The sequence below is a fragment of the Rhea pennata genome, chromosome 2 (assembly GCF_028389875.1).
Source record: "Rhea pennata isolate bPtePen1 chromosome 2, bPtePen1.pri, whole genome shotgun sequence".
NCBI classification, from domain to species: Eukaryota; Metazoa; Chordata; class Aves; order Rheiformes; family Rheidae; genus Rhea; species Rhea pennata.
In genome coordinates this window covers 134,752,244-134,764,445 of record NC_084664.1, presented here as the reverse complement: position 1 = coordinate 134,764,445, position 12,202 = coordinate 134,752,244, and the positions used below count along the sequence as shown (strand labels likewise).

The following is a 12,202-nucleotide window of genomic DNA, read 5'->3' as shown; positions in this document are numbered from 1 at the left end:
TCATGCCATGTAATTAGGCCCAAATAACTCACACTTTTATAGACTGATGTTCACTTTTAGCTGTTCCTTTTTTTTTTTTTTTTTTTTTTTACTTACTGCTTTATACGTTCTCTTTTGTCCAGCATGTTTTCTGATTTGTTCTCCATTAGGCCCAGTTTCAACATGCATGGAATAGATAATGTCAAAGAAATCTTCTACCACGGCTACCCGCCGTAAAGACAGCTTCTCATCTACACCTACTCCATCCTGGAAAAGAAAAAAAAAAAAAAAAAAGAGAAAGAAAGAAAAGAAAAGAAAGAGTAAGGAGGACAGGATGAATAGATAAATGATGATAATCATGAAACACATTCTCCTTTTTTAGCAAGATCTGATTAGTTAAAGACCCTTCCACTAAGATCTGAAGGTCACCCATGCCATGAATGGCAGAAATAGTATTGCTGAAAAGCTGTAGGATCAGAAGGCTCGTAAGACACTATCTTTGCAAACAGATCATTTGGACAAACCAGAACATTTGGTCTCTTTGTAGAAAGTAATCGTTCACTCCAGTATTTAAAAAATGAAACAGAAAGTATCTGTGCTTGTTTCTCCAAATGCACAAACAACGCTCAGAGGCAGAATCAGCCTCCAGTCACATGGCAAAGAAATGCATTATGCAGCTGTTAATACGGACGCAGTAGCTATTCTACCCCGTCTCATTCCCCTCCTAGTCAACCTGTACCTAGTATTTCAAAAAAGTATTTAATAAAAGGTTTTAACTCACAGATGACGGAGCTGACTGTAATTACGAATACAAAAGAAGTTGTTACAGTTTACTACTGTAAACCCTGCTTGAAAACATACTACCTGAAGAAACATCACAGTATGAGGAAAAGAAGGGTTCGTGTTTTTTGGGTTTTTTTTTTTTTTTGTTTGTTTGTTTTTTTTGTTGTTTTTGTTTTTTTTTTTTTCGAAATTTGTGATTTTGTACACAGATGTCTGATTGGAAGTGACAGGAAAGTAAACATGCCAACTATCTGATTTTCAAAAGTGATATTGCTGTGGTAGCTCAGGACTTCTAAACAGAGACAGTCTTCAATGTCTCTGAAATAAATCAGTGCAGCTAAATTCCTGCCTTTTAGACATGACCATCTATAGGACAGCTTTTGTTTGTTTTACACTTGTCTATGGATTCAGCTCTAATTAAGGAGATTGTAGAGTAGACAGTCAGGGCAGAACTGGGGCTTTTGGTTTTCCAGAATAGGCCTCTCAACAAGAAGCCCGTGTTTTGTAATATAACATAATTGTGTGAGGAACAAATGAGAATGGCCAATTCACTTGTAATCCAACATAGTATTTGTCTCTGGAGGAATTGCCTAACCTTCAATGTATATTTTATAAATGCTTTCAGAACTTAGCATATTTGATAACCATTACTGCCCCTGTAATTCATGCTGCAACAAAACTGATTTACACTGACTCTTTGGTTACAGAACACATGCAATTATTGCTGCTGTGACCAAATAAATGCCAAAGATGAAAAATGAAAAAAACAATGGTTACATACAACTCCCAGTTGTTGTCCCTGTGCTAATCAGTTTGCTAACCCATTCCAGTAAGCTTGCTATATGTGAACAAACATGTTTTGTTTTTCTAACTGTCCCTATCTATCTTTTATTCCAGCTCACTTATCTTGCTTTTTTTCTACAAAGTTCAAGAAAAGAGCCCAAATAATTCCAACGGCTCCAAAGAATCCCCCAGAATGGCACAGAGAGGCTCTGATTAATCCCAGCAGTGATGGAGAAAATGTTAGTGCCTCTATAGTATAACTTTCTAAACATGCATGACTCCAAATAGTATCAGATTAGGAGCTGCTGATACTGTATTAGCTGTATAAGCTTTGTGCTTTCCTCCTCCACTACGCCCCTGCTTTTGATTGCCCTCTTCAAAGAGGTCCCTGCCCAAAGCTGACTACGTTCTGCCTACCGCGCTCACAGCAAGTTGTGCTCTTCATCGCCAGCAAATAGCTGGAATGGAGCAGAATTCCCTCACACGAATGAGCAGAGGATTGCCATAGTCCTGTGAGGGCAACGAGGGACAGAAGTGATTGTGTTGAAGATTCAGGGTGGAGGCAGATGAGGAATTTGTATTGCAGTCTCCAGCACAGGTTAAAGTCTCAGTGAGAGGTCATAGCACCTTTCTTCTCCCAGAGCGATCAGCTGGGAAAGGTGCTCAGAAAAAGGTGGAAAGACTCCTGTGCCATGAACAGCTCCTAAAATTTCACTAGCCATCTGCTCCAAACTTGTGTGGCATCATGACAGTTTCCAGCATCAGCATCATGAAGGTATTGTCCACCACTATTGCCCACTATTTTAAAAAAATGCTTTAGAGATGGGGCCCAAATTTGAGCCATTTTCATCTTCAAGGGAATTCACATTTGAGCTCAGCAGGAGGGCCCCATCTTCAGTTATTACTTTCTCACTGCCCAAATGGCACGGTGGGATCCCTAATGATTTCAAACACTCTTATTATGACGACAGTGTTATCTCACGCTGTTCTCAGAACACTTAAAAGTTTATAGTGTTGATTAACTGATAAAGATTTAATCTGTTTATTACTAATGAGTATTGTTTCAGGAAATTTCCTACAGGGGAGCTCTCTCTTAATTAAAGAGAAATGCTTTACAATAACATTAATTTAAAACCAGAGATGCCACATCAGCATACTTGGCACATACAAATATTAGGTATGCATTCAAAGAATAAGCTTAAAACAGGAAACTCATTTTGCTGGTTTTGGTGGCCACAGTACCCAGAGGTCTTTTCTGGTAGGTCCCCTGCCCCCATCCCCAGGAAGAGCTAACCAAAGGTGACAGCACGATGTGCACGTGTTCTTGAAGTTGTGTTTCTCCATACAGCTGAATAAAACCCTAAGCATCACCAATATTTCTAAAAATACAAGGAATTAAAATCCGCACAAACTCTCTGTTATGCCTTCTAATTGAAATGCCATACAATGAATACAAGCTTTCAAGATCTTGTCAGTCAAACAGAGTAGAAAAAAATAGTGTACACTGAGTGAAAACTGCTTCCTGAGAAGAGAGCACTATTACTTAAGAATTATACTTGTAGTGTCATAACTTTATCTGGTGGGGCCTGGGCAATGATTAGGGCACTCCACTCTGCTTGGAGCTGTAGAAAGTAATAAGATAGTCCTTGCTTCAGAAAGCCTGTGATGTTTAAAAGCTGCTGAATTGCTGAACGAGCTGTTAAGTCCACACAGCGCAATGCAGAGCTGTGTGGAGATGTAAGCCGTAGCTGCAGAAGCAAAACACCACATGAGTAACCTGAATGACGATAAGGTAGCTTTAAAGGTTATTACTCAGATTTTTGATATCCCAGTACTGACATCCCAGTGAGTAAAAAGCTGGGCAAAAGATAAAACCTTAAATCTCCATTTAAACCACAGTGTCTCTGAAGTGGACACAGATGTACCAAACTCTTTCCTACCATATGCCATTACACTACACTTTTATCCCGTAACTGCTACTTGATAAAGGCATTAACAAGCAGCTCTACTTATAAGCTGGCTGTGAGTAAAAATTTTCAAAGAGCCTAAGGGGACATCTTTTTAGCCTCAGCTAACTATGAAGAGAAAAACGAGGGAATACATGTTAATGCTATTCTGATGCCTGAAGGGCTATGAAATGTCCACAAGGGACAGAACAAGTAATAGGCTTAAACCATAGCAAGGGAGATTTACATTAGACACCAGGAAAAACTTACTATTGACATGGATAGTCAAGAACAGTAATGGATTGCCGAGGAGGTTGTGAGATCTCTGTCACTGGAGGATTTTGAGGCAAGGTTAGACAAACATCTGTCAGAGATGCTTTGAGTAAAGATGATCCTGTCTTGGAGAGACTAGATATTAATTGAGTCTCTTCTTGTTAATTCTATGACTGAGAAGCTTAAATGCCATTTTCAAAGTGACTTGGACTAAAGATGCCGTGAACAATAACGTTTGAGGAGAGAGCCAATCTCTTTTACTGAGCCAGAACCTACAAGGCTAGAAGGAGTAAAGAACAAAGTTTGACACTAAAGTGAAAATATAAAGCTCGTAATGAAGACAGCAAAAGATCTATTAAATAAGGCTGTCATTTTAGCAGTTATTTTTGCAGAGAAGAATAATATGTAATAAAATAAATAATTAAAATTAAAGCCACTGAAACAAAAATGCATGTAGTTCCTTCCTTAAGAATAACTGTCTCATCTTATGTTGAAATTTTGGGGGAAAATAGGTCTCACGAAACACTCTTTTGCTTCCTGAATGAATGTAACTATCAGAATCTTTATAGTGTTTGAAAAATATTCCTATAATCATATGATGGACTGAAAGAGAAAATCAAAGTAAAGGGCTGGGTGGTGGTTCCATAAAAATTGCTCAAGTCTATAAAAAACTCTGTCCTAAAAGCATCAAAGCCAGAAGCATCTACAAAACATTTATTCATGTGTAGCATTTTTTCTGGTGCATACTAGTTTAGGTTACAACTGAGTTACAGCACATATATGTCACCACATCTCTGCTGACTGGTATCACTTTTTACAGTCTGGATGATGCATTTCCACTGGATAGAAAGCAAATTCTTTTGCTGTCTGAAATGCTGTAGTCTGAGTGAACTATATATCCCAAATAGAAAGTTTTGCATATATAAACTCTCATTTTATTAGTCTATGTGTAATAAACACCTGACAAAACTGTATGTTTTATTCCTTCTGGATTGAACACTGGAGAATTTGTATTCTAACTGTTAGTTAGAGGTAGGCTGTGTACAACATGACCTTTAAATACCTGTCTGCAGAAATAAGTTAAAATAAATGATCAGGTTGAAAATTCCATTATAAGTTACTTCCTTTTTCTGCTTGCTCAGTAACTGTAAAAATATTAATATTTAAAAAGAGTGATGACCATTTAAGAACATCTCTTACTCCCAGTTAAGTGAACAAATCTAGTTTCATCAGCGCATTGATCTGAATTCTCAGGTTATTACTACATCCGTTTGAATATCTAACTCACTTCTTCCAGTGCAATGCAATCTACAACAGATCACAAGTTATTAGCATTTTATAACTATCATTAAGTGACCTAAAAATAAATAAGTTGATCATTTCTGTCCAGTTCCTAATGGAAGGTGCCTACACGCATGAAAGGAGTATTTATTACTAGAAATTTATAGTTTCCACTACTCACTGTATGATCGGTTTGAACAGCAAATCTCATCTGCTACCAGCAGAGGGAGACAGGAAAATTCAAAGAACTATTCTAAGGCAGCTCTCCACCAGAGCCATTCCCAGCTGACAAGTCCTCTCTGTGGAAGTTTTAGAGCAATAAAACCCACAACGAATAAACCAATCAACTAGAATACAACAGTAACAAGTTAAAAAAATCACGGATCTTGAAAATAAAAAAAATAAGTGAAATAAAAGGAGCAAATTAATATGCCATTAGAGACAAAAGACTAAACAATGAACACAAAGTCTGGGACATTTTCTGAATGAAAATTTTATGAAAGCTTTCAGTGAAGGAAAATCCTCTAACTGTCTTGATGGGAGAGTTTAACATACCCAATAAACAGTAAGAGAGATCAAATCAATGCAGAGCAAAAGACTCTTTCTCCTTTATCTCTTGGATCCATCCGGATAACGGGAAAGTACCAAAGCAAAATCTTTGTACACAAACAATGAGTGAATGCTCAGTGCCATATAAAATGAGCCTAAAAGATCCTGCCTAAAAGCACTATCCTACTGAGTCATTTTAGGTGGCATCATCAGCTGCTGTGAATCACTAGAACTATTATATTAAGCTCTAGCATTCAGATAAAGGGTTGTGAAACCCAGGTTGCCAACTGCAAAGGGAAGGTCTGTCACTTTTCTTTCCCTGAAGTGATCAGTGTTTTAGCAAAATAGGTCTAGGTGTGATGTTATGATAGATGAGGTACCTTCAGAGGTATCTTCCGAGGCCCTTTGGGGCTTCTGGTGTGAATGGAATAACAACCCAGACAATGCTCTCCGATATAAACATTTAAAATCCTTTTCACGGGGAGAAACTTTTCTTCTTCATCTTTCTTCAGGAGAAGTGCAGATGGACAGGCCTATAATCATCAGTGCTGGTGCAGGAGAAGAGCTTCAAAATGAAACACGGAACCTGTCTAGTGACTCCTGGATCTCCTAGTAAAAATAAGCATGGATATGGGAAGCAAGAAGCAATTTCAAAAACTGGCCTCAAGATCAAATGCACTCATAGTCTTTAAAGAATGACAGAGAAGATCACAGTGAGAAGTATACGTCTAGCAGAGACCTGGCTGTAAATTGCTGCTCATAGTTAAGAGCTATCTCTTAATGGTTTTCCTCAGTGCACTAACACCTGACTTTTTTTTCTACTTTGATGTTTAAACATTTACACAACCATTCCAAACATAAATAGGTCACAAGACAGGTCATATTTTCCTGTTTGTTAGTCTGTTGCTCCAGGCCAGCCAAACACCTTGAGCTATTGTCTAGATTCGCAAGTAGTGCAGCACAAGAAAAGCAGATCTGTAGAGAAAGCAGCTGATGGCAAGTTTCTGATGTCCACTCTATACTTATTTCAGGCTGTTCTAATCTAATTCCCTGCACTGGACATCCATTTGTGCTTGGAAGACATTAGATGCACAATCGAACAAATTCCAGATTGGTTTTATTGAAGGGAATCCAGCTCATGAACTGAAAAAGCACCGCAATGTGAAACAAAGCCCAGTGAGTGAGCATCATCAGGAGCTTTGTTTCAAAATTTCAAAAGCACATTCCTCGTCCAAACTAAAATGCCAATGTAAATGCAGCTGTAGTTTTCTTAGTAAGACAACAAGACTAAGATTTTTCACATATGCCCACTGTGATGAATATTACTCAAGTTGATGAGGAAGATAAATCTCTGATATACTTTCATATCTAGCTCAGGGACACACAGTGTCCTGGTATGAACAGAAAGAATAGAAGGAAGGAAGAAGCTGAACAAACACACAGTTGCCCCATTAATTCCTCTACCTCCCTTCTCTAACAAATCCTGGCCTGCTTAGCTTCTTAGAATATCAGACAATGCTTTCTCATCATTGGATGCACAGCCTTATTACAGTTGGCCTTCTTCATTCTTCTTTGTTTCTTTGACAGAGGGAGCAAATTGTATTGTGTCTAAAAAACTATGTTAAGCTCGTATATTTAATACAGAAACAATAAGCCCAGGCATTTAATGCATCATAGGAAAAGTAAAAGTATGGGGTAACTCCAACTAAGCCTAAACTATAACAGGACCGAGAGAACTGAAGAACCCATCTAACACCTCCAGTGAGACAGAAATTCACATTTAAAAGGTGAACATGTTTGATTTCTAAAGATAAGAAAACAAGATAATTCAGCAAATTTCAATGGGGTTGATTAATTGGAACTTAACTCTAATTCATCAATTAATTCTTCATTACAATATTCTGGAAAATAATTTTTAATCTCAGATGATTTTCAAAAAATTTGTTCAGAATAGTCTATATTTTAAAATTGAGAAGTGATGACTATTTCTTTATTTATTTACTGTTCCCTGAAGGAGGCTGTCTCCTTTCTAGTGGATTAATTTTCTATTAGAAATAATCAAATTTTTGACTTGGAAATCCTTTTTGCAAATATTATCTAGAATTCTTAAAATATTCAGTAGAGTTCATTTGCTTGCTTCAAACTTGCTGTCGTTAACAGCTGAGAGCTAGTAAACATCAGCTAGGATGTTAAGAAAAACTGAACAGAGGAAGAGTGTAACATTTCTATGTGAATTTTATCTTAAGTTTTTGTTAGAGCTTGTATTCGTGATCAAAGTTTTAATGCATTTATTCCTTCATTAAACCTCACTCATCTAGATGTGGGGAACTTCTATCAAAACTTTCTACCATTGTCTAAATTATAAGAAACTGCAGTTTTTAAGGCCAGCTTTAAAAAAAAAATCTGCCAAGACTTCAGTTCTATCATGAAACATGACAAAAGTGTGAGAAAATTCATCCCATTAAAGTAACAGGTTATTCTTATTCTGAAAATAAAACTGCATGTTGAGGTAGGTATTAGGATTCCTACAAAATAAAATTCCTTCTAACAAGAGAAAACAGAAAAAAAGTTCGAAGCAGCAGTTCTGAGGCTGGTAGTAATCCTGCTGGGTTCATATTTCTGCAAATGTACAAAAAATTGTAATTACGCCATCTGGCTAACCCAAAAAGTAGAAGGATAAGAAGTCAGTGAAGCAGAAGTGATCATGAATCGCACAAATAACTGAAATGACATTCTCTTAAAACACTTCTTCATGTGTTTCTACTATTCATACATTTTTATCTGATAATTGTATCAGCCAAGCTGTAAACAGTTGCTTCAAGATTTTTACAGAGGAGATTGCAATGCCAAACTAAAAGCTTAGCAGGGTAACTGCCTCTCCAATGCCAGGTAATCTGCAAGGGTCAGCCATTACTGGTTCATATTTTGAAGACCAGGAACTTTGGCTCCCCAGTCTGACAATTCAACACATTGTACATTAATTTCCATGATAGCTTATTTTTAAAGATTACTAGAAATGACAATATATGCAAAACTTAATTTTACTTTTATCTTGAAATCAACTGTTCTTTGTATCTATAGTACATCCATGAGAATGAAAATTATTTGCTTTTCCCAACTGGGGTTACAAGGATAAAACAATTAATTCTCCTCAAATATTGCTGACAGTAGGGGATATTAAAATTAATGGATGTGGATCTAAGAGTATACCTGTTTGATTGGTATATATATTTTTTTCTAAATTAGCATCTCTCGTATTATTATCAGCTGGCAGAAAGTAATAAGAAAGCTCCTAACTAACTATTAACTCTTAGCATTCCTTTCATGTTCCAGAAATGAACATATTACACAACTATATTTTAAAGTGTGCTGTACTTTACAGGTATTCAAGCAGCAGGGGAAAGCAGTGTAGATCTATAATGCCACCTTTTTTCAGACTGATGAAATGCAACTACTGAATGCCAAAAGTAACCTAACACTGAAGCGAACCTTAGATTATGAGAACATGTTACTATAAAGTACTGCCAGTGAAATTATATGTGTATTTTTGAATTATATTCCAAATACTCATAATCCTCTGATGTAAGGGTGTTCCCAGAGGAAGCACTTTTAATAGATAATGGGACATGTATTTACCAAGAGCAACATACTATAATCAGGTTCCAGGAGGATACCGTAGCCACAGATCAACATAGCTCAGTGACAAAACTTCTAAAAAAATAACAAATTGCTTTAAAATCCTGGGCAATTTATAAAATACTTTGTAAAGTCAGGGAAACAGGATGGAGCAGAAGCCTGCTAATAGAAGATGGAGTCCAGTTCCAGCATGGGCTTTTGTTCCTTAAAGTTGCTCCTACCTGCTGTGTACTGCAAGGGATAACCCTGGGGTGGCAGGGAGACGAAGAGTGTGACCTAGTCTCTTCCATCTACGCTTCTATGCTCTTGCAACAGCTGTTCACTTGCTTATACAAAATGAGTTCATGGTCTCAGCACAGTTCCCAGAAGACAGCTGTCTCCATCACCAAAACCACTGCTACTACAGACCATTAGGTGCCATTAATTGGTAACCTCATTAGCAATATCAGTAAGGACACTAGGGATCAAATTTTAAGCTGTACTGGTGCTGTACAGGCAGCTTATAGTAGAGACAGATGAGAAAACATTAGTGGCTTTACATCACCCTTAAAAACCCTTGGTTCTGCTACAACTCAGGCCCTGGTTCAGCAGCCACATTTGTGAGGCAAAACAGAATAAAGAGAACTGTACCCAGTCACAGTGGCAAAGGAGACAGGGATCTCCCAAGGACGTGGTACTCCACACACGGCCTATTTCTCTGAGCACAGATAATGCCAATATCCTTGCTACACTGGCAGAAAGGTAATTGCTGCGGGAAGCAATGAGGCACTTCCAAGACTAAATATTCCAAGAGTTTGACCTAACAGCCTCTAAAGGAGGTTCTCTGCCTCTAGATTTCTGTAAGAACAAATGGATGGAGATGAGGAAGGGGCTTGCTGTAATTATACAGATAATGTATCCTAATCAGGGATACAGGTCTGGCCACCCAGCTGTCAGATTAGCACAAAACTGAATTCTTAGGTTTGTGTTTGGCATTGATTTCTGCCTGCACTGTATTCTGTTTTAGCAGTAGTGCTGTTACAGCCCTGACCATCTAAGAACAGAGAGAAGAAAGAACTGCAGGGAGAATTAGGGTCTGGTCTCAGACCAAGCAACAGAGAACTTGAAAAAAAAACAGGCAAAACATTGGATACACAAGCTCTCCATCAGGTCTGAAACACAAGTAGCAAACATCAGGCCTGATGTCGGCAATAAATTTTCAGTGTAGCCAGCAACATGCCATGAACTAAATATCTAACAATGTGCTTAAAGAAAATTTACTATGAGGGTTGCAAAAGTGATCCTCCCAAACCACTTAAAGAACTAGGTTGTTGCTCCTACGTTGGACCTGAGGGAGGGGGCTTGTGCACTCAAAAGTATTGTCAGATTAAATTAATCAGTAAATGAAGAATATTGCTTCTCCCCACAGACTTTGCCCTCTTTTGTTTTGTTTTTTTTTTTTTTTTTTTTTGCTTGTGCATGAGCGTGTGCGTGTGCATGTGCATGGGTGGGTGTCCGCGTATGCATGCCAATCAGATTCTACAAAAAGAAACGACCTCAGCAGACTCATGTGGGGCTCTTTAAGGACTTACTTGCAGGCTTTTTCCTTAATTAAATTACATTTGACTAATTCTATTTTATTTTTCACTCCTACAACAGCATTTTTCTCTCACAGGTAACCTAGGCAAGAACAAGCGCCAGATGCAAAAGCCTGTTTTTCTCTGAGCAAGAGCTCCTGCAAATATTCAGAACATTTACTCCAGCTCTTTCTCCCTCTCTTCTTCCTCCCTTTCTCAACTGTAAATAAAGTCCACAGCTTGAAGAGGCCAATCCCTGCCAGCAGAACCAGGTTTTGAAAAACACTGCTCAACCATATGTTCAGTCCTGACCAGCATGATCGTTAGGAGTCTGACATCTGCAGATGGAGAGTTCATATCACCATTCAGCAGAAACATGCTGCTACTGTACACGGAAGTCAGTGTTAGCCAGACTTTGCTTAGGAGAAATTTTCAGCACTGGCCTCCAATTTCACATTGTCAATTAATTTTTGCTACAGCGATGTGACAGAACTAGACATCTGAAAAATTCTAAAAGAAAAATGGTGGTGGTGATTGAAAAAAGTGAGCCTTTACGAACCATTTTAGTAATCTCCTTTATAAGAAAAAATCTTCTTTAGCAAATATATTGCAGCTGTTTGTGCAGTAGAACACACTTGCCAATGTTAATCATGATGAACTCTCATAAAAGCCCACCAACTGTATTAACTTTATTTGGCCTGCATGGCTACGTACTGAGCAAGAGAATACAACTATCTAAAATAGTCTCCTTAATTACTTCGAAGACCCAACAGGCTCAGTTTTTCTCTAAGTAAAACTCTTTCAACCTTTTTTTCAACAAGTACTATAGGAACATCAATCTTGCCTTACTCAATACCCTTCCTGAAAGCAGTGCAAATACTCTTCCTTCAATGTCTGTGGGAGTAATATTGCATCTTCTTATAGGAGCAATAAGTTAAAATGCATTTTCCCTACTATGTTTTCTCCCTGTTGTTCTCCTCTCAGTCTATCTGCACCTCCTCATGTAGTCCAAACTCTTGGCTTTTTTCAGGGCTTAAACAGATTTATAGTTAGCACTTTCCACGGGGACTGTGTGCATGCTCTCTCAGGCATGCTCAGGCCTCATTTGAGGGCTGGGAAGCAAAATCTGTGTCTGCATTGCCACCGGCAATGAAATTCAGTGGATTCAAGCTTGTTGTGTCCTTTTTTCAGATCTTTACTCCATAACAGTCCCCTTCTTCAAAAGCCTATACTTAAAGATATGCCTCTGTATCAATTTTCATTTAAATGTTTAGTAATTGTATCTAATATGCATACATACCACTGATTATAAAAACAGAATATTAAACAGAATTATTTTCCTTAATTATGTTGTTTTGAAGCTGAAATGGATACAGATGTCTCAGCTGTAAATTTCTAGTAGAAGGGGGTTAGGAT

General features: G+C 37.8%; 1 protein-coding gene across 4 annotated transcripts in view; it reads right to left on the bottom strand.

Moving 5' to 3' along the window:
• The window catches only part of NOL4 (nucleolar protein 4), a 183,908-nt gene that overhangs the window by 152,176 nt on the left and 19,530 nt on the right, over positions 1 to 12,202 (bottom strand). For all 4 annotated transcript variants that reach the window (XM_062568251.1, XM_062568252.1, XM_062568254.1 and 1 more), the window contains exon 2: positions 97 to 246. In XM_062568251.1, the coding sequence (XP_062424235.1) occupies positions 97 to 246 (150 nt within the window). The remainder of the gene's footprint in view (positions 1 to 96; positions 247 to 12,202) is intronic.